We start from the raw sequence: 23,659 nt of genomic DNA on the forward strand, positions 1-23,659 counted from the left end.
TTCGAATCGCCGCACTTATAGTGGAATGGCACACATATAACATGGACAGCCACCACTCACAGTCGTGGTTGCCTCAACTTCCCATCATGCATTTCAATCGTGACGGGCGTGTCATAACTACGCGAAAGCAAACGAAACCGCAGTCGCGCATGCTAAAACAATGGACAAACAGCAAGAGCACCGATGCCAGCTTGCCAGGCGGCAGTAGCGAATGACAGCGATGGATTTTCAACGCACCAGGAAAACAGAAGTCGGACTTTGAAGTGAGGACGGCAGCCAGATTTGTATGGGACAGAGATCATGAGTTTTTAACCCTGAAAAATAATCCACTACAATGATGGAAAGAGCAGCACGACCTGCTGGAGATATTGTTTCCATGAAACGCATTCTACTTAAACGTGAACATGTGGATCAGTTGATCTTCCTCAAGAAAAATCTGCCCTTCCAAAAAGACATGGACAGTGATGAGGAATAAAATGTGGAAGCACAGGCATAAGTGATTGACTTTGCTGTGTATAAGGTTAAAATAATAATTATTGACCTATCTGGCTAAAATGCCATGTTTTTATTCCCCCAGTTATACCAGAGGTAAAGAATAATAGCATTATACTTTATTTATTATTTACAGTGGGGAGAACAAGTATTTGATACACTGCCGATTTGCTGGTTTTCCCACTTGCAAAGCATGTAGAGGTCTGTAATTTGTATCATAAATTCTCTTCAACTGTGAGGGACGGAATCTAATACAAAAAAACAGAAAATCACGTATGATTTTTAAATAATAAATTTGCATTTAATTGCATGAAATAAGTATTTGATACATCACAAAAATCAAACTTAATATTTGGTACAGAAACCTTTGTTTGCTATTACAGATACCAAACGTTTCCTGTAGTCCTTGACAAGGTTTGTACACACTGCAGCAGGGATTTTGGCCCACTCCTCCATGCAGATCTTCTCCAGAGCCTTCAGGTTTCGGGGCTGCTGCCGGGCAACACGGACTTTCAGCTCCCTCCATAGATTTTCTATCTGGTTCAGATCTGGTGACTGGCTAGGCCACTCCAGGACCTTAAGATGCTTCTTACGGAGCCACTCTTTAGTTGCCTTGGCTGTGTGCTTTGGGTCGTTGTCATGCTGGAAGACCCAGCCACAACCCATCTTCAGGGCTCTCACTGAAGGAAGGAGGTTGTCAGCCAAGATCTGGCGATACATAGTCCCATCCATTCTCCCCTCAATACGGTGCAGTCGTCCTGTACCCTTGGCAGAGAAGCAGCCCCAAAAAATGTTTCCTCCTCCATGTTTCACGGTTGGGATGGTGTTCTTGGGGTTGTACTCATCCGCCTTTTTCCTCCAAACACGACGAGCCGAGTTTAGACCAAAAAGTTCAATTTTGGTCTCCTCCGACCACATGACCTTCTCCCATTGCTCCTCTGGATCATCCAGATGGTCAGTGGCAAACTTCAGACGTGTCTGGACATGCACTGGCTTCAGCAGCGGGACCTTGTGTGCGCTGTAGGATTTTAATCCATGACGGCGTAATGTGTTTACGATGGTTTTCTTCGAGACTGTGGTTCCAACTCTCTTCAGGTCATTGACCAGGTCCTGCCGTGTAGTTCTGGGCTGATCCCTCACCTTCCTTGCATGGAGCCCCAGAACAAGGCAGATTGACCATCAACTTGAACTTCTTCCATTTTCTAATAATCGCTCCAACAGTTGTTACCTTCTCACCAAGCTGCTTGCTTATTTTCCTGTAGCTTATCCGAGCCTTGTGCAGGTCTATTATTTTATCCCTGATGTCCTTACACAGCTCTTTGGTCTTGGCCATTGTGGAGAGGTTGGAGTTTGTTTGTTTGAGCATGTGAACAGGTGTCTTTTATACAGGTAACAAGTTCAAACAGGTGCAGTTACTTCCGGTAATGAGCGGAGAACTGGAGGGGTTCTTAAAAAAGAACTAAGAGCCGAAATATTTACTAGTTGGTAATGTATCAAATACTTATTTCATGCAGTTAAATAAAAATTTATTATTTAAAAATTATACAATGTGATTTTCTGGATTAATAATGTATAATTTGTGATTCAATTCTAATTCTAAGATGAATAAACATGGCATTTAAGTTGTATTATGGCAGTGTAAACTTTTTTTTGGGTCACCCTGTACATGGCTTGCAAGTGGGAAAACCAGAAAAATCAGCAGTGTATCAAATACTTGTTCTCCCCACTGTATATATTACGTGTGTCCCACCAAATCAAATCGGGAAACAACAATCTGTTGTTTGTGCCGCCCACGCGCCAACCAGCATGTGCGGGAGAGAAGGGAAGCGCTGTTTCCCAACCTGCGGTTGGGAAGCGCGGGGGGTCGACTTGTTGTCTCTCGCATTTTAATTGGTTTCTGGGGACACCCGCTTCCTAATATAAACTTGTCCGTTTATCGTTTTTTTTTTCTTTTTTTCGCCCAGCCTAAACTACAAAGAAGGATGTTGTATTTCATGCACAAATCTATAATACTACCAAATTAGTGTAAGACTAATGTTACCAAACTATTTCTCTGTATCCCTTCAAAAGAAAGCAACAATCACCGTTAGACAAAACACAAAAATGGTCGAGGGTCGCTTCGAGTCAACCGTTGCCCGCCTTAAATTATGACCAAAAGTCTTTGTACCTTTTGGAGGTGCACCTAAAGGGCTTCAGTTGACGCTTCCACAGCCGCTTGTCCATCCCCTCCGTCGTCTGGGCTTATCACGTCAGGGTCACTAACTGTTGGAATTTAGTCCCCCCCGGCCAAAGCTGCATGGGAACGGCGACAGCCGGACGGAACTGGTGCTCCGCTGTTTACCGCCCCCGTGAGCCAAACCGGGAGGAAACAAAACTCTGCGCGTTCTCTTCTTATTTTAACCCTTTGTACTGACTCAATTAGAGCTGAAACGACTACTCGAGCAACTCGAGCAACTCGAGTAACTCGAGTTTAAAAACTGATCCGAGTAATTTTATTCACCTCGAGTAATCGTTTATTTTGACAGCTCTAAGCATCACGTTTTGCTCTGACTACTTTTAATGCGGGACAACGCGCTGATGTCACGTGCGTAGAGGAAGAAGAAGAAGAAAAAAAAACTTACTGCAGCCAACAGCCGCTACAAACAATGCCGACGTTGCTAAATACTAGCCCGCACGATGCTATGTTGGTAGCAGGTAGCGTCTGATGCGTCTCATAGAGATCACATGTATGTTGAACTAGATGCACATGACAGACTCTGCCGAGTCTGTGCAGCGTTAGTAAACAGCCACCATCTTAAAGCAGTAGAGCGCTAAGTGCTAATAAAGAGCGCTAAGCGCTAATAAATAAGATTAACGTTACTGTCACTACTAGCTCACGTAACGTTAGCCCTGCGGAGGGCTAGGTTTCTATTAATTATGACCACTGTCGATGCGTGGCTAACGTGTCTTACATACAGGGTTTAACATAACATAGCATTGTGGAGTGATGAGGGTGTAAAATAAAAACTTAATAATGCTAACTATCAATTTTAGCTAAGTAGTCATTGCTGGATAAAACACCAAGTAGCACTGGTCCCTAATGTGCTCCAATACAGTCTGTATCATACATTTATTTTGAACACTGCAAAAACTCAAAATCCTATCAGTTTAGACTAACTTAAAACTTAACTAGAACTTAAAAATGGCTCGACACAAATAGAAATTCAATTGAAACACGTGGGGGAAAAATCCTAACTTTTAAGTAATGTGTGTTATCAAGCGTAACTGCATTTTTAGGAAAGATATATATATTTGTATATATATATATATATATATATATATATATATATATATACATATATATTAGGGCTGTCAAACGATTACATTTTTTAATCGAGTTAATTACAGCGTAAAAATTAATTAATCGTAATTAATCGCATTTAATCACAATTCAAACCATCTATAAAATATGCCATATTTTTCTGTAAATTATATATATATATTCTGCAAAATAAATTGTTGGAATGGAAAGATAAGACACAAGATGGATATATACATTCAACATACGGTACATAAGGACTGTAGTGGGCATTTCACTCTACTGTCAATTAAATCTGTCTATGCTGTCCTCACTCCGAAGCGTCTACTTTTTCAAAGCTAGACAGCTAGTGAACGACGCCTTAATAATCAGACTTCTTCCTTTTTCGTCTGATTTATTAATAAAATAGCCTCAAACCATTGTCCTCTTTAGACCATTGTAAAACTAGAAAAAAAAAGTACACAAGCATTGCATTAGCAACAACGTTAGCTTAGCACGCTATACAGGTTCACTAAACATAAACAAAAAAAATATAACATTTCGCTTACTAACATAATATGTACATTCTTTACAAAAACCATACTTACGGACAAATCTTGTCCAAGGATCATATAAGCACAACATTACAACGTAGGCGTCAGCCCGAGACGTCGTGCAGCCATATTGAACAGGTAAGAAAACAATAAACCATGTCGCAAAGCGACCACAAGAGTTCGCTGTTAGACAGCACCAAAAGCCTTGCTGTAAAACTTAACCAAAAGGCAGAATACTGTCTGAGTGGGACATGTGCGTTAATTGCGTCAAATATTTTAACGTGATTAATTTAAAAAATTACCGCGCGTTATCGCGATAGTTTTGACAGCCCTAATATATATATATATATATATATATATTTTTTTTTTTTTAAAAATAAGATCTAAGTTTTTTGAGTTAAGCAGTGTATGTATTTTTTTTTGTTCTAGTTACATCTGAGATGCAATTGTTGGCTGTTTTAAACAATATACATCGAAAATAAAGACATTGATTGACTGAAAATGGTTCAAGATTAGATGAAATGTCTTGTTTTCTCATGTATATTTATAATTGCTCTTCACCTAAAAATATATTTGTTTTATCCGATTACTCGATTAATCGATAGAATTTTCAGTCGATTACTCGATTACTAAAATATTCGATTGCTGCAGCCCTAGACTCAATGTTTCAAAAGTTTGAAGAAGACTTACTGAAAATAGGTTGACAATTTAGTCGTCGACAATGGTCAAAAACAAGGCAAAAACAGACGACGGAGGGACCATTCTGGATCCAAAGCAAGGCTACATAGAAAATGTTTCTGAGAAGCAAAATCTGTGTTATCTCAGTGTCCAGTGTTTTTAAGTCCGTGATGTAGTGGGCCAGCCAAAGGTGTGTCTGGGCGTTGCTTTGGGATCATCCCTCTCTGGCCGGTTTCGGACTGTTTAGGTTCGTGCGTGGATGGGATTTGGTTGCCACAGCGACCGACGCTGGTCTTGACGTCACAAGCGCCTGCTATCAACTTTGTTATCCGAGCTGGCGCTACTTGTTTAAGGACAAAGCGCTCTGGTCTTTGTGCTTGTTCGTTTGTCGGGAGAACTGATTGACAGAGTTGGTGCGTCAATCTTGCTCGTGGCGCACATGTTGGGCTTCTGTGATAAGATGGCGTTGTGTATCTATTCTGTTTCTTTAAACTATGGTGTGCTATTTATTTTACATTAGGTGTGTTAACGTAGTGCAGTCCTACAGTGAATATGAGAAATTATACTATTCCCTGATTGATTATATTTCGTGTGTTCGAGTAATGCAAACAGCACAGACAGTGCCTACGAGAAACGGTACCATTTTTCCTTTTCCCCCTCATGAGCGCCGATAAGGTGATTCACTTTACTGTGTTCAAGGCCACTGAGTGAAGTCTGCCTAAACTATAGTTAAATGAATGTGTTATACTAATGCAAACAATTATATGGTGTGTGCGAGAACGGTACCTTTTCCCTTCAGTATTAACGAACGGAGGAAAAAAAAACGTAATGCACGAAAAACGTACAGAATTTGAACGTAACTTACGGCGCACACATTTAAAAATCTGTGCTCACTTGTACAAATTACGCCGAGACCGTACAACTTGACATGTATGAATTATAGTGGACCATCAAAGTTAGGTAGTAGCGCTCTGTAGCACGGAACGTCCAACTATCAGTGGTCACGGCAAATCTATGTGCTTTAGTGAAGTCATCTTGATGGCTTTGCGTGCCATGTCATAAATGTCGGGGAATACGTTGTTGGAGAAATATGTCCGCGAGGGAACAATGTAACACGGGTCAAGCGTTGCAAATAAATTAACGAAGCCCGCCGTGAGTTTTCACTGGTGTCATCTTCGGGGTTGTCCTGCTCTGAGAAAGTGATATCTGTGGGTGATGCCAGCTGAGGTGCCGGAGTCATGTTATAAGTGTTGCCATTAGGGGCTTCCGGTTAGGCCAGCGCCATGTAAAGACGTCTTTTGGGACGAGCTCCCACTAGAATCCTTCACTTTTGACTCAAAGGATCAATCTATGATCACCAACATAAACTAGCCCCTCAATCTTGCATAAAATAACTCTTTGAACAATTCTCACCGAATCGTGGGCATAATGGCACCGAAAAAGCCTAACACGAGGAGTGAACAAGACTCGAGAGCCGGCGGCCTTGACGCTAGCTTAGCCAGCCATTCCACTGTGTACCCAACGGAAAGCATTCCAGGGGATCGACAAATCTTGGAGGCAATAAACGAACTCAAGCGAGAGTTACTGGACAAACTGGAGAAGAAAGCAGCCGAAACTCAAGCAGAGGTGCGCAGCGCTATTGCCCTAATCAATCAGAGGCTGGATAAGTCCGAAACCCGCACATCAGTGCTGGAAACCGGTGTCAATGCGCAATCTGATGCGATCGCTGCGCTGGAGTCCAACGTCTCTCTCCTGAAGAAGGAGCTGGCTCTACTGAAAGACAAATGCGATGATTTAGAGGGGCGCTCCCGCCGCTGCAATGTGAGGATTGCCTGAATAAAAGAAGGAAGAGAAAACGGACAACGACCCTCTCAGTATGTGGCTAACATGCTAAAAGACGCGCTGGGTTTGGAGAAGCCGCCATGTTTGGACAGTGCGCATAGGACCCTTCGCTCGAAACCACAAGATGACACGCCACCTCGGGCCTTCGTTGTGAAATGTCATTACTTCACTGAAAAGGAGCAACTGATGAAGAAGGCTGCTGAAGCTGGAACAATTACTACTAACTACGGTGATCACATTCGTATCCTGCCAGACTTCACTCAAGCAACTGATGAAGAAGGCTGCTGAAGCTGGAACAATTACTACTAACTACGGTGATCACATTCGTATCCTGCCAGACTTCACTCAAGCTGTGAGTAAACGGCGCGCGGCATTCACGGAGGTGAGAAATATACTTCGCGGTTGTGGCGGCGTTCGCTACGGGCTGAGATACCCGGCTACACTCAGGATTACCACCACGGGTGGGCAAGAATACACCTTTAATGACGCTAAAGCGGCCAAAGATTTTGTTTTGAGAGAGCTATTGAAGCCCTGACTCTTTAACTGCAGGCGATGCGCCGAAGTGAGTAAACACGATAATCCTGTTACAAGTGTCATTTTGGGCTGCTTCAATCCTCTTAATAACTTGATTTAATTGACACTGTTGAGTTAAGTTTATAGATATTCTGCATAGATTCTGGCTGGGAGCTTACATGGTAAGCAATGAAAACTAGGAGGCAAATGCGTCTCTTTTTGAGACCAGTTTTGGTTTATTTTTTCAGTTGTTTTTTTGTCTTTTTTTGTGGAGTGCGTGAACAGTTTAGGTGCTTTGTTTGTTTTGTCCTTTCTTGTCTGGGTACGATCTATTTAATACTACGGGCTTTACACCCGCCAATACAATCCTTATCATGCTTTAAATATGCCAATTTCTAACAGAGGTGTTAAACCCAATGTATTGGTGAGCTGGAACGTACGGGGGCTTAATAACCCCATTAAGCGTAATAAAATATTTTCACATTTATCTAAATTGCAATGTCATATTGCCTACTTACAAGAAACTGAATTACTCAATAAAGACCACGCAAGACTGCTTAGATGTGGTTTCACACAATGTTTCCATTCAGATTTTAACAGCAAGTGTAGAGGGGTGGCTATTCTTATACACAGAGATGTGCAATTTAAGGAAATTAAAACAATAAGGGACAAAAATGGTCGCTTTGTCATTACTCAAGGCAAACTATTCAATAGACCGGTGGTCCTAGCAAATGTCTACGGCCCTAATTGGGATGATGTCACATTTTTCACATCTTTCTTTTCTGCGCTACCAGATCTTGACTGCTATGATCTGATACTGGCGGGCGACCTGAATTGCACTTTGAATCCTGCTCTTGACCGATCTAGCTCTAAACTTATAACACAGAGTAAATCTGCCATATGTATCAATGCATTTCTTGATGCATATGGAGTATTGGACCCTTGGAGATTCAGGCATCCCACATCTAAACAATTTTCTTTTTTCTCCCCGGTACACCAAAGCTACTCTAGAATTGATTATTTCTTGATCGACCAAAAGATACTACATATGGTCACTCAAATTGAATACGCCAGCATTGTAATATCAGATCATGCCCCTGTCATATTGCAGCTAAGCTTTCCAGAAAACATTCCAAATTACGTCTGGCGCCTAAACTGCAGATACTTATCGGATGAGAAGTTTGTTGAATTTATCAACACACAAATTGACGTTTTCATGGATTTAAATGAAACACCTGGGATTAGCTATTCTTTAATTTGGGAAACCTTAAAAGCCTACTTAAGGGGTCAAATAATATCCTATATCGCTACAGAAAGTAAACTACAAACTAAAAGAGCCTCACAGTTTATAGACCGCATTAAAGAAGTAGACCATTTACATGCAATAAGACCCTCTGATGATTTATATAAGGAAAGAATCTTACTTCAAACGGAATTTGACTTAGTCACCAACGATAAGGCTACTGACCAGTATTTAAGATCCCGGCTTACTTAATATGAACATGGCGAGCGTGCTGGCAAGTTGTTATCCCACCAGCTAAAACAATCATCTACTGCAGGCTTCATAGCAGCAATTAAAGACGAGCAAGGGCAAATATTAACAGACCAAAAAGACATAAATGCAGAATTTAAATCCTTCTATGAGAGGCTTTACTTCTCTACAGCGTGCGACCAAACTCATATTGAATCATTCTTTAAGGACATTACTCTACCCACGCTACAGGAGGCGGACAAAAAGTCACTCGAATCTGATGTCACACAGTTTGAAATAAGTGATGCTATCAGGAAAATGAAACCTGATACGGCCCCTGGACCAGATGGATTCCCGATAGGCTTCTTCAAAAAATTTAAAACTAAACTAGTTCCGCTTTTGTTCAAGGTCTTTAAAGAGGCTGTCGATAAAAAACTTCTACCGGCAACTATGACCCAAGCCACAATTTCACTCTTATTAAAAAAGGATAGAGACCCATTGCTTTGTGAGTCATACCGCCCAATTAGTCTCCTAAATTGTGACTATAAAATAATATCAAAAGTGCTAGCAAGTAGACTAGAAAATGTACTAGCAAAACTAATACACCCTGACCAGACGGGATTTATGACTGGAAGGCAAATTTCCAATAATCTGCGTCGTGTCCTTAATGTCATTTATCAGCGAAATGATGCCTTACCGGAAGTCGTGATCTCCCTTGACGCACAAAAAGCGTTCGACAGAGTTGAATACAACTTTCTATTCGCTGCACTTAAAAATTTTGGATTTGGCCCAGTATTTCAGTCATGGATTAATATTTTATATGCAACACCACAGGCATCAATACGAACTAATAAAACTACATCAGATTTTTTTCCACTTTCTCGTGGGACAAGACAGGGCTGCCCGTTAAGTCCCCTGCTTTTCAATATCGCCATAGAACCCTTGGCGATCAAGCTGAGAGAAACTGTCCAGTTGACTGGAATACAAAGAGGAGGACAAATAAACAAACTATCCCTATATGCAGACGATCTCCTCCTCTTTCTTTCTGACCCACACAACACTATCCCTGTGGCGTTGGCAGTTATCACTAAATACGGACTTGTGTCCGGCTATAAATTAAATCTGTCTAAAAGCATACTATTCCCAATTAATGAAAAGGCTCAACTGTTGAACTTCCAAGGCTTCCCATTTACAGTGGTTAAAGACCATTTCATCTACTTAGGCGTGGAGATCACTTACAATTATAATAGCCTATTTGAGAGAAATTTCACCAAAGCACTAAATAAGGCTAAACAAGAAATAAAAAGATGGTCAAAGTTGCCTCTGTCCCTTGTGAGAAGGATTAATTCAGTAAAAATGTATATACTGCCCAAATTTCTTTATTTGTTCAAGATGATCCCAGTTTTCATTTCTAAAGCCTATTTCAAAGAATTGGATAAAAACCTGTCAATGTTCATCTGGGACAGAACCACTCCACGAATTAGAAAAGAGTTTCTGGAAAGAAAAAGAGAACATGGGGGCCTTGTGCTACCAAATTTCCGCTACTACTATTGGGCCGCAAACATCCATATGTTACTATTCTGGCTTGATGCCCCGGAGCCTGATTCTCCATCTTGGGTTCTCATGGAAAAATATTCCAGCGAGCCAATCTCTCTTGGCTCCCTAATATGTAGTTCTTTGCCATTGAGCAAAAACCATTGGACAAATAATGAAGTTATACGTGGTTCTTTAAAAATTTGGTTTCAGTTTAGAAAACATTTTCAATTCAGGTCCGCCTTACCTGCAACTCCTATCAATTCCAATGTCCATTTCGCCCCATCACTTATCGATCCATCTTTCCAGCGATGGCAAAGGGGGGGTTTGTCACATGTAAAGGATCTCTTTAGAAATGGGAAATTTGCCTCTTTCAACCAGCTAAAAGAGGATTTTGGCCTGTCGCAATCAGACTTTTTCAAATATGTTCAAGCTCGCAGTTTTGTGAAGAAGAAATTCTCACTTATCTTGCCACCTAAAACTTGGCTTGACGATTGCTTGGAATTAGACCCCACCATCAGAGGCATAGTTTCAACTCTGTATGACAGGATTCAAAGTGCTGCATCTCCCTCTTTAACCCATTTGAAACAAAAATGGGAGGAAGAGCTGGGTGAGGAGCTCACTGATCACACTTGGCAAACTGCTATCATGTCAATCCATTCATCATCTGTTTGTGTAAGACATGGACTAATACAGTTTAAGATTCTCCACAGATTACACTGGCCACCAGGTAAAATTTCGAAACTGTATCCAGGTGCTAACCCAGCATGCCCAAGATGTGGTCTCACCCCGGCCAACTTGAGCCACATGTTTTGGGTGTGCCCAAGGCTGTATGTATTCTGGAGAGAAATTTTCACAACACTGTCATCTCTATGTAAGATGGACATCTCGCCAAACTGTATTGCCGCACTGTTTGGGAATGTCCCATCAAACATATTAGTTTCATCACACCAGGCCAGGGCAATAGCTTTTATTACTCTACTTGCGAGGCACATGATTTTACTTAATTGGAAAAAGACTGAGCCTCCATCTTTTAAGCGCCTGATGGAAGAAGTTATGTCCAATTTAAAACTGGAACACCTAAGACATGTTGTGAACGGCTCTCTCCAGACATACACAAAAACATGGCAACCATTTTTATCCTTTTTTGAGACCCGATTTAAAACATAGCTCCCTATCATTAAATTAACTAAGATGCTACAGCCTAAACCCCCCCCCCCCTTTACCCGTCTGCAATTTAGTCTGATTTCCATATATTGTCGTGTAAACAATGCTGAACATCTCGTAAAATATGCTGTAAGGTGCTGTCCAGCTCTACCTTTCTACATAGCCGATTTGCCCCCTTTGAGTCGCTGGGACTCTGAAATGTCAAGCTAAGTAGCCATCCTGTGTATCCCAGACTACCGGTATGTATTTGTGTTTCGTCTTTTTTTTTTCCTTTCTCCCTCCGTCATTGAATGTGTGCACCAAATGCTGTTTCCATGTCTACTTGTGGATGTCGCTCATATTGTTTGTATGTATTTGTAAATTGTTGTGTTATTATGAAAAAAACAATAAAAAAGATTTGAAATAAGTGTTGCCATTAGCATAGGGAACAAGCGCTGAGCAATGCTTGCAATGCTTTTTTTTTTTCAATATTTTCTCTCCCTCCTATTTTCTCTCCCACCGCAATGTAGTCCACGGGGAAACCGAAATGTTGCCACACCGCAGATTTGAAAGAAGCCAGTGCTTCCTCAAAATTAGGTCTCTCCACTCCTCCGCTCGCCATAGCTTTTTGTTTTCTTTCTTGTTTCACTTACACTTCGCTCGTAAGCGAGAGAGGACATTACTCGGCTTCTATTACACAGGTGCTTGACAGCGATCGGACATTTACTTGCGGCGGGGCGGGAATTTCTCCACAGCTGTGCTTCACTTCGTCAAACTCTTTCCTTTATCCCAGGCAATAGTTGGTGGTTTTATTTACCTGACATGTTTCGGCGGGCACTTCCGCCTTCGTCAGAGGGCTGTGCTTCACGTCGAACGCAGCGCTCGACCAATTCATTCCACAAGCGTTCGGAATAAATTAATTGCAAAGCCGAAAAGGCACGGTTCATAAAGGCGTATTGAACCGTACAGGGCGAACCGTACGGTTCGGCTTTGAACCGCAAACCGTTGCACTCCTACTGGTCGTTGGCACGGTTGTGGTCCATAAGATAAATCAGTCGTTTTCTTGTGTCTTGCAGGTTTCAGAAAATATCTTGGTGCTGAGCCAAAATCTCCTGGCGTTAAAGAGCTCCCCCAAATCAAAGAGGAGGAGGAGGCAGAGCCCTGTCAGCAGAAGGAGAGAGAAGAGCAACTTCCAATCAAAAAGGAGGAGGAGGAGGAGCTGCCTTATGGTGAAGAGGAGGAGCGTCTCACCAGGTTGACTGGTAAGCCCTTGAAGAGTGAAGATGGTCCGAGTGAGGCCAGCAGAGGGGCGGAGCCTCCAAGCAGGGGGAGTACCAGCAGCTCATCGGAAGGATTGCAAGCAGACATTGACATTGCTCCACCAGACAGAGATGGTGCCACGTCACACTCACCTTACAATGATGATGGTCATACGACATCTCACAATGACGACAAACTCTGCAAATGCTCCCAGTGTGGAAAAACCTTTGCTAATAAGTATACCTGTCGTACGCATATGAGGAGCCACACTGGTGAGAAGCCTTTTGTCTGCTCAGTTTGTGGTCAAAGATTTAGTCACAAGGGATCCTTAAAACGACACACAAGAACCCACACTGGCGAAAAACCTTTTACCTGCTCAATTTGTGGAAAAGGTTTTGTTCAGGCGGGAGACTTGACAAAACACACAAGAATCCACACTGGTGAGAAACCTTTTACCTGCTCAATTTGTGGAAAAGGTTTTGTTCAGACGGGAGACTTAACAAAACACACAAGAACCCACACTGGCGAAAAATCTTTTTCCTGCTTGGTTTGTGATCAAAGATTTGCTGATAAGCAACACTTAAAACAACACACAAGAACCCACACTGGCGAAAAACCTTTTTCCTGCTCCGTTTGTGGTCAAAGATTCCCTCTAAAGCAAAACTTAAAAAGTCACAAAAGAACCCACACTGGTGAAAAACCTTTTTCCTGCTTAGTTTGTGGTCAAAGATTTAGTCACGCGATCACCTTAAAATGACACACAAGAACCCACACTGGCGAAAAACCTTTTTCCTGCTCAATTTGTGGAAAGAGTTTTGTTCATACGGGAGACTTAACAAAACACACAAGAATCCACACTGGCGAAAAACCTTTTGCCTGCTCAATTTGTGACCAAAGATTCAGGGAGAGCAGCCACTTGATATACCACACAAGAACCCACACTGGTGAAAAACCTTTTTCCCGCTCAGTTTGTAGTCAAAGATTCACTCAAAAAATTGCTTGAAAATACATACAAGAACCCACACTGGCGAAAAAACTTTTTTTCCTGTTCTGTTTGTGATCAAAGATTTGCTCACAAGCAAAAATTAAAACAACACACTAGAATCCACACAGGAGAAAAACCTCTTTCCTGCTCAGTTTGTAGAAAGAGTTTTGTTCATACAGGAGACTTAAAGTGATCCTCGATTTTAAAGACATGTAGGCTCTAATAAATCACAATTGTTCTCTTGTATTAAAATATGTCGTTAGAAACACATAAAATGTTAAATCAATGGAAATATTTTATAATATTTAGTGCATATTTTGACCGATAGTTGGCGCCATGTTCTGCGGGCGCGGGGGTGATGACGTAGATGATATTTTTCCAATCGTGTAGCGTGTGTACAACAACTGTGTATTGCTGGCTTAACTCGCGAAGTAAAATGCCACGATGTGCTGCTTATGGATGCAATTTCGAGTCAAATGGAAACAAGGAGAGTGATGAGAGTCTCCACAAATTTCCTGTTGACAAGAAGAGGAGAAAGGTTTGGGGAAATGCCTGTAGACAAGCAAATCTTCCCAAACAACCAAGGCTTTGTTGTCGCCATTTTTCTCCTACTGCGTTTGAGGATTTTAGTAGATGACAACTAATGAAAGATCTCACCGGAGCGGCTAGATATAAGCGCAGACTAAAACCAAATGCTGTTCCAACTATTTTCCCACACAAGAAGCCTCAGCCTGCTCGGATATCGAGTGAAAGGCGCGCAATGAAGCGAGACGGACGAGACACTCTGGCCGCCCTCTTAAGCACCCAAGCCGCTCCTGTCGCTACAGCGGGAGGCGAACCTTTGGGCGTACCGCTAGTCACAGAGGAAGCTAATAATTCACCTCTACTGTCAGTTCATCAGGCAGTGTGTGTTCAGTATTCAGCTAATATGAGTGATGCTGCCACTCAAACTGATCAAAGCACGTCCAATGCAATTCATTCAATGCAACACAAATGTCCCAACCCCATTGATAAAGCAATAAATTCTCATCGCCGGAATGGCATACATGTGAAGTCAAAATCCATTTTAGGGGACTCCCTCTGAAAGCTCATCGCGAGAATGGCAAGAGTGCCAAACAGTAATCAGAGAAAAGGGTGACTACTTTGAAGATACTAGAATATCACACGTTTTTAGTTATTTCACCTTTTTTCTAAGTACACAATACACACGTGTGCATTTGTAGCAAGTTATAACAGAATTCACCGGCGGAAATTATGTTGGCACGTTGTGTGGTTGGGGGGGGGGTACTTTGTGAAGGGAACAGCTGGAAATAACTGTTACCTTCCGCGGGTCGCATGCCAGACAGACATTGCTATTTCTTGCAGCCTAAATGTCAATAAAACAACGCGGATTAGCTCCGTGGTTTGATACTCCGCATCCTTCCCTAGCTCGCCACACATTCATAGTTTTATTGCCTTCAGTGAGAGTTTATAATGTCAATGGTCAAGAAAATAAAAATGCACGAATGCCAATGTGTTTTGGCCTGTACTGTATGTAAAGCATACGACAGCTCTGGATGCTAACAATCTACACAATTATATTGGAATGAGTTTGATGACGCAATAACTCACCTTGAAGATCTGCTGACAAAAACCTGAGTTCTCGACAACATACGCTCTCTCGCTCCGTTGTCATCGAGATGCACTTGCCGCAAGTACACCAGAAGTTTAGCCCAACTCTTGCCTCATCAGGTATTTCTTGCTCTGCATATCGCCTTTGCTGCTCGTCTTGTGAACGACTGACAGTGCTGTCCTGCTCTTCACTTTTCCGCTCTGGTTCAAATTGGAAGGGACGAACTGACGAGATGTTGCTAATGAATGACACGCTGAAGTCTGGCAGCGGGATTTGTGACGTCACAGCACTGCGACGTCAACAACCATGGCGAACAATCAGTTAAAATAATTTTACAAATTTTATTAAAACGAAAACATTAAGAGGGATTTAATGTCAAATTATTATAACTCATACTAAGATGTATCTTTTAAGAATTACTTGTCTTAAATCTAGAGGATCACTTTAACAAAACACACAAGAATCCACACTGGAAAAAAACCTTTTTCCTGCTCAGTTTGTAGAAAATGTTTTGTTCAGTCGGGAGAACAACACACACAAAAACCCATACTGGTGAAAAACCTTTTTCCTGCTCAGTTTATGATCGAAGATTCGCGCAGAAGCAAAATTTAAAACGACACAAGAATTGATACTGGCGAAAAACCTTTTTTGTGTTGTTTGTGGTCAAAGATTCGCTCATATAGAAACCTTAAAAAGACACATAAGAACCCACACTGGTGAAAAACCTTTTTCCTGCTCAGTTTGTGGTCAAGTATTCACTCTGAAGGATGAGATTAAGAGACACGTGTGTGTTGGTGTGAGAAGCAGTAGCCAATGACTGCTTTGCCTGTTATCGATGCTGGCTTCATCAGATTTTGCATGCACTACAATTGTATTCTATAGCACTTCCTCAAATCCTGTTGAGGGTTGGCACTTTTGGTCCCTTACATGTTCTTTGTCCAATCCTTGTATGATGTGCTTCCACACTATCGCCAAAAATACTGGCTCACCCGATTTAACTCTCAGGTGCCATGATATACAGTCGGGCAAATAAGCATTTAGTCAACCACCAATTGTGCAAGTTCTCCTACTTGAAAAGATGAGAGAGGCCTGTAATTGTCAACATGGGTTACCTCAACCATGAGAGACAGAATGTGGACAAAAAAAAAACAGAAAATCACATGTTTTGATTTTTAAAGAATTTATTTCCAAATTAGGGTGGAAAATAAGTATTTGGTGTCATACAAACAAGCAAGATTTCTGGCTGTCAAAGAGGTCTAACTTCTTCTAACGAGGTCTAACGAGGCTCCACTCGTTACCTGTATTAATAGCACCTGTTTTAACTCATTATCGGTATAAAAGACACCTGTCCACCTCTCAGTCACACTCCAAACTCTACTATGGCCAAGACCAAAGAGCTGTCGAAGGACACCAGAGACAAATTGTAGACCTGCACCAGGCTGGGAAGAGTGAATCTGCAATAGGTAAAAAGCTTGGTGTAAACAAATCAATTCTGGGAGCAATTATTAGAAAATGGAAGACATACAAGACCATTGATAATCTCCCTCGATCTGGGGCTCCATGCAAGATCTCACCCCGGGGCGTCAAAATAATAACAAGAACGGTGAGCAAAAATCCCAGAACCACATGGGGGGACCGAGTGAATGACCTATAGAGAGCTGGGGCCACAGTAACAAAGGCTACTATCAGTAACACAATGCGCCGCCAGGGACTCAAATGCTGCACTGCCAGACCTGGCCCCCTGTTGAAGCCAGTACACGTCCAGGCCCGTCTGCGGTTCGCTAGAGCATTTGGATGATCCAGAGGAGGACTGGGAGAATGTGTTATGGACAGATGAAACCAAAATAGAACTTTTTGGTAGAAACACAGGTTCTCGTGGTTGGAGGAGAAAGAATACTGAATTGCGTCCGAAGAACACCATACCAACTGTGTACTGGGGGTACAAACATCATGCTTTGGGGCTGTTTTTCTGCAAAGGGACCAGGACGACTGATCTCTGTAAAGGAAAGAATGAATGGGGCCATGTATCGAGAGATTTTGAGTGAAAATCTCCTTCTATCAGCAAGGGCATTGAAGATGAGGCGTGGCTGGGTCTTTCAGCATGACAATGATCCCAAACACACAGCCAGGGCAACAAAGGAGTGGCTTCGTAAGAAGCATTTCAAGGTCCTGGAGTGGCTTAACCAGTCTCCAGATCTCAACCCCATAGAAAATCTGTGGAGGGATTTGAAAGTCCGTGTTGCCCAACGACAGCCCCAAAATATCACTGCTCTAGAGGAGATCTGCATGGAGGAATGGGCCAAAATACCAGCAACAGTGTGTGAAAAGCTTGTGAAGAGTTACAGAAAACGTTTGGCCTCCGTTATTGCCAACAAAGGGTACATAACCAAGTATTGAGATGAACTTTTGGTATTGACCAAATACTTATTTTCCACCATGATTTGCAAATACATTCTTTAAAAATCAAACAATGTGATTTTCTTTTTTTTCTTTCCACATTCTGTCTCTCATGGTTGAGGTTTACCAATGTTGAAAATTAGAGGCCTCTCTAATATTTTCCAACTTGGAGAACTTGCACAATTATTGGTTGACTAAATACTTATTTGCCCCACTGTATATATATTTTTTTAATGATTAAATTTATTAGGATAATGGAAGCTTCCACTTGGGGAAAATATATACATACAGTATATCCTGTATATACATAATATAATAAAAATATACAGTACTGTGCAAAAGTTTTAGGCAGGTGTCTATATGTATGTATATCTAGTACTTTCCCGGTTTTAAACCTATGGGAAACAGCAACACGTCTTTACACTATGTATTATTAGACAATCCAAATACTGGTTAAAGTGCGTGCTGCGTCATCAAATATGGCCAAATGTTCTCCTCATAACATGTTAGCAGGCTGCACATTGTTTGCTTTCAAAGGCTTACTATAAATAGCAGCGCAAATAAACTAAAATATTAGCCTAAACTCAGCGCTCCATTTACACCAAAAATGTGGGAAAATACATATTAAAATGATAACGGACCATTTGCTGAATAACACTATAAGTCTGATAACTTTCCTTTTGATAAATATCAGTGTGTCGAACTTTGATGTGTGTCTTCAGATTCATAGTACAGGTATTTTCTCCACCAAGTATGTAGCCACAGCCGCCACACTTGTCTCCCACGGGGACAGTGCATTTGCATGTTTCTTTCGGTTGGAATTATAGTTAAAATGCGACCATGAATCCTCGCGCCTGGAGCCGCCATTAATGTTGATGTTAGATTACTGCTCATCTGGACTGCCTCGGGGGAGGGTGGGGGCGTGCGCAAGTCACGTGAATGACGGCTGGCTTGGAAGCAGGCTGACCGACTACAGCACAAAAAAAAAAAAAACACGTGCACAACTGTCAAATGTCACGAATTGTGAACATATGACTGGTACGATGCACATTTTCATGTCGTTGTCATCTCGTCAGATGTAAATTGGCAATCTTTTCGTCACGTTAAAGTTATCAAAGACGCATTTTCAGCTCGTCATCATGACGTCATCTTCATGAAAAAAATGTCCATTAACAAAATGTTTTCGTTGTCCTCATCGTTGACGAGAACAACACTGTTTGATACCTGAAAATATACTTCCAAACCGCGGTCATGTTGGCTGTGGGCTAGGCGTTTTTGCAAGACTGCGTCAGCCAGCATGTTGCTTCTCGCTTTGTTTTAATGACATCTTCACAAGAGGACTAAGGTTCTTCACACGATTCAATGGTAAACTTTTGGTATTCAAAACATTTCGACCGAGATTGCATTTTTAGCTATTTTTGGGCGAGTTTTCGGCGCCGAATTTTCGGTCGCATCTCTATGTAAAATGTCTCCTGTGTATCAAAATGAAAATATGTGTATTTTTTCACTTTGATGAATATTTTTTGATACCTCGCAATGCACTGAATTTAATTATAGTTTTTGTCTACCTTTCAGACAGAATAACATCATGCGAATGGGTAGTAGTGGAACATATCCTCCTTGGGACCATGTATATTGTAAAAATGCAACTCTGTTTAAAATGGCTGGTAAATGGCTTTGGCTTCATTTTTTAGTTTTTTTTTGTTTTTTGTTTTTTTCTTTGCTGAAATGCAACTGATTGTGCTCAATGTGCCAGAAATATTGCATTAAATCGACTTTAATATCAGAAAGCTATTAGATGGTAGGGTGTCCTAACTTTTTCCTCAGATACAATATGTATATGTGCAAATATGTATTTGGTTTAATTAGTAAAACAATGTTAATTTTTGTTGTTTACCTGAAATTAAATCACGTTCTTTTCTAGAGATAAAGAAAAACAAGATCAGACATTGATATGTGAACATTTCTTAATAAAGTACTGAATATTTAATGGGGTGCCCTAATTTTTTCACATTATGTCTAATCATTAATCTCTCCATTTGATCTGATATATCATCATTTAATAACTTTATTTAAACTTGTTGAGATATCTCTACGATGGTTGAGAAGTTTAATAAACAATTACATAATTTCAAAGGATTCAATGGCATCCGCTGCAAGGTTAGAAGGCCGTCAACATGACGACTTGGGAGAGGGTGTGAAGCCATCTATATCGGACAAAATTAGCCATTCCACTGACACACTGTGAGGCGTGCATGTTCCGGTGATGTGCTACTCGGAATGCAAACGCAGTATTGTTCACGAGACATCACATCCTCCACCTTTCCAGCAAGGAGCATGGCCAGAGTGGATCCCCTTGGATATGCCATCCAAGAATGGACATTCAGCCACAAGGCGGGTCGGCTCATGACATGTCATCCAAGAGTTGGCGCCTTTTGCAAGTTGGCTCTGCGTCGCCACTCTCAACAGTCCTTTTGGTTCGCTTACTCACGTTGCAGTGAATATGATTTCATCCTGTCAACAAACTCTTCAGGTGTCCATACGCCGCACTCTACATCAAATTGAGGTGCATGGCTGTCACACCAGGAGGAAGCCTCTTCTGAAGCTGGTACACAAGAAAGCCCACAAACAGTTTGCTGAAGACATGTCAACAAAGCACATGAATTACTGGAACCATGTCCTATGGTCTAATGAGACAAAGATTAATTTGTATGGTTCCGATGGTCTCAAACGTGTGGTGGCGACCAGGTGAGGGGTACAAAGATGAGTGTGTCATGCCTACAGTCAAGCATGGTGGTGGGAATGTCATGGTCTGGGGTTGCATGAGTGCTGCAGGTGTTGGAGAGTTACATTCCATTGAGGGAAAAATGAACTCCAACATGTACTGTGAAATACTGCAGCAGAGCATGATCCCCTCCCTCCAGAAACTGGGTCGCAGGGCAGTGTCCCAGCATGACAATGACCCCAAACACACCTCCAAGATGACCACTGCTTTACTGAAGAGGCTGAGGGTAAAGGTAATGGACTGGCCAAACATGTCTCCAGACTTGAACCTAATAGAACATCTTTGGGGGATCCTCAAGCGGAAGGTGGAGGTGCGCAAAGTCAAATATCTGGCAGCTCCGCAACGTCGTCATGGAGGAGTAGAAGAGCATTCCAGTGGCAACCTGTGAAGCTCTGGTCAACTCCATGCCCAGGAGAGTAAAGGCAGTTCTGGATAATAGTGGGGCCATACAAAATATTGACAGTTGTATGTTAATATTGACAACTTTCACTAAGGGGTGTACTCACTTTTGATGCTAGGGGTTTAGATATTAATGGCTATATTTTGAGGGGAAAATAAATTAACTCTATCATATAAGCTGGACACGGACTACTTTTCATGTTCTCAAAGTGTCATTTTGCCATTGTTGTCCCGTGAAAAGATGTACTTAAATATCTGCAAAAATGGTACTCACTTTTGTGATACACTGTATATATCGTTTTAAGTGGACTGATTTGAACAGCGTCCAGCTTCAAAGCGCCAGTGTGGATCTACCTCGCCATACGCCTTAAACGAAACCAGCTTTAGACAAGAAGTTAAGGATGTGATTTAAACCTAAGGATATACCTAAAAGATTGTATGATTGTTCTTATCACTTCGTTGATCATTCTTGGACAAAATTATAACAAACTGTCAGCATGTGTTGACGGGAAGTGTAGATTGATACGCCGGCCACATGATCGATCAAAATGAGGTGGAATTACAAATAATGTTACATTTGCCAAATGCAGAAGGGCTGACACGGATTTTATTGTTACAAGGAAATACTACAAGATATGTACATCTAAACAAAAATTGTATGTCAGTCTTTTTAATTGGAGATATTATTCGCAATGAAACATGGACAACATGATTGCATTTCTTGTATTATTTAAAACTATTGGTGCATGTGCAAAACAGGTCAATAAATCACAATTTATAAAATTATTAGAAAAATAGCGGACGACAACGTGATATCAGACAGCAGAACAATAGCGTATCTTAAAGTTGCTGCAGTTAAAAAGCAAGTAGTTGGATCTCGGGATCGAGCTGACGGTTCGCCACGAGGCGAGCCCTCATCTCCCAGCCTCAGCCTCTCGGCACCCCCCCGGCTAGAACGCACGTAGTCTGGATACTGTTATATTTTGCCCTTTGGCTTAAAGATGTTTAATTCAAATAAAGAAAGACAGTGGAACGTGGATGGAGCTTGGTCTGTTTACTCGGCCATAATGGATCTCGCAAGTACGTCACACAGATCTCGCGATGTGACAAGTAATCCCTATGACATGGTGTGATGGCGCTCTCTAGCGTCTGGATGTTACATCTCCCTTCTTTTAGAAAAATAAATCACATAATTGTATGTCTATAACCATGTGAACATGCAGCTTCATTCAACACGTGAAATCCCATTTGGTGGTATTGCTAACAAGTTTAAACAACATAGTTATCATTGACCTATAGACCCCACTCACATGACGTCACAACCACGCCTTCGCGCCATATTGTCCGTCAGCTTGTCGTGTTTACGCATTACCGCTACGTAAATTCCTCCTCTTATGGCGTGTTTTTCTGCTCGTTAACATTAATAATCAAAATGGTGAAGGCGTGTGTGGCGGTTGGTTGCAGTAACAGAGAAGATAGGTGGAGAGACTTGAAGTTCTACCATATTCCGAGAGACCCGGAGAGGAAAGCGAGATGGACTGCTGCAATTCGACGAGAAAACTGGGCACTAAACGATCACCACTGATTATGTAGTAGTCATTTTATATCTGGTAAGATGCATTTAATATATATTTAGAGGGTTTTGGGCTGACAACCACAATTAAGATCATTGCGAGGCTAATCGCCGACAACATACAGTTTCAAATTAAAGATGCTTATTTCTTCCGCCATCATTATTTTTTGAATAATATTTAGCTGGTAACAAGTGAAAGAAGCTGGCCTCGTCTACGGATCATCAGTTAAACAGGGGTGTCCAAACTTTTTGCAAAGGGGGCCAGATTTGGTGTGGTAAAAATGTGGAGGGCTACCTTGGCTGATTTACGTAGAACAATATATTTAAACAAATTTTAGCAAGCCTTTCTGTGTGTCACATTTGCTTTATTATTATTTTTTTTTAATTCATAGTTTCAACAATCTCGCCTTTGTGGCGTTCTCTTTCGACACTCGGGCTCTTGCGAAATACTGCTGCTGTGAAATTGAACTAGCTTCAAGTTGCTATAATTTGTCGCTGCGTATCTTCGCTGTAATGTTGTCGTGCATGTCAGCGTGTCTTGTTTGGTAATATTGCGTCACATCGAATTCTTTGAAAACAGCGACTGTCTCTTTGCAAATGAGGCAGACACAGTTGTTGCGTATTTTAATGAAGAAATAGTCCAATATCCACCTATCCTTGAAGCGTCGGCCATCGCAGTCAACTTTTATTTTTTTATTGATTGTCGCCATTTTAGAAAATTGGAACTAAAGGGTCACACGGGGTAATGTTGCTTAGAGTGCTGCTCTTAAAGTTTTTCAAACTTTCATGAGAATAGGCTGATTTTGTGTGGACAAGATAGTTGTAGATATCAGGGTAGCAGATGTCAGGCAGAGACTGCGAAGACAGCAGGTCGAAAAATACCGATTTAGGCATCAAATATGGATCTGGCGAAAGGATAGACTGAAGCTTTTCCACATAACGCCTTTTATGCAACGCATCCAATGAGTTTACAGCGTCTGAAAGCACCGGGGCTTCTATGAATTGCACTATAAATTGCACGACAAACTGAAACCATTGAAGATAAACAATGACGGACAATATGGCGGCCGGATACAGCGACACGTCATTGTGTGACGTTGGTGAGGGGGGTCCATAGTACTAAATAAGCATAACCAAAGTGC

General features: G+C 41.5%; 1 protein-coding gene across 1 annotated transcript in view; it reads left to right on the plus strand.

Moving 5' to 3' along the window:
* LOC130911292 (zinc finger protein 771-like) overlaps nucleotides 1-20,038 on the plus strand; it is a 36,780-nt gene extending 16,742 nt beyond the window's left edge. The window contains exon 3 of the mRNA XM_057829160.1: nucleotides 12,583-20,038. Within this exon, the coding sequence (XP_057685143.1) occupies nucleotides 12,583-13,523 (941 nt within the window). The 3' untranslated portion in view covers nucleotides 13,524-20,038. The remainder of the gene's footprint in view (nucleotides 1-12,582) is intronic.
* Nucleotides 20,039-23,659: the final 3,621 nt, after the last annotated feature.

The sequence above is a fragment of the Corythoichthys intestinalis genome, unplaced genomic scaffold (genome assembly GCF_030265065.1).
Source record: "Corythoichthys intestinalis isolate RoL2023-P3 unplaced genomic scaffold, ASM3026506v1 HiC_scaffold_24, whole genome shotgun sequence".
In the NCBI taxonomy this organism is placed as follows: Eukaryota; Metazoa; Chordata; class Actinopteri; order Syngnathiformes; family Syngnathidae; genus Corythoichthys; species Corythoichthys intestinalis.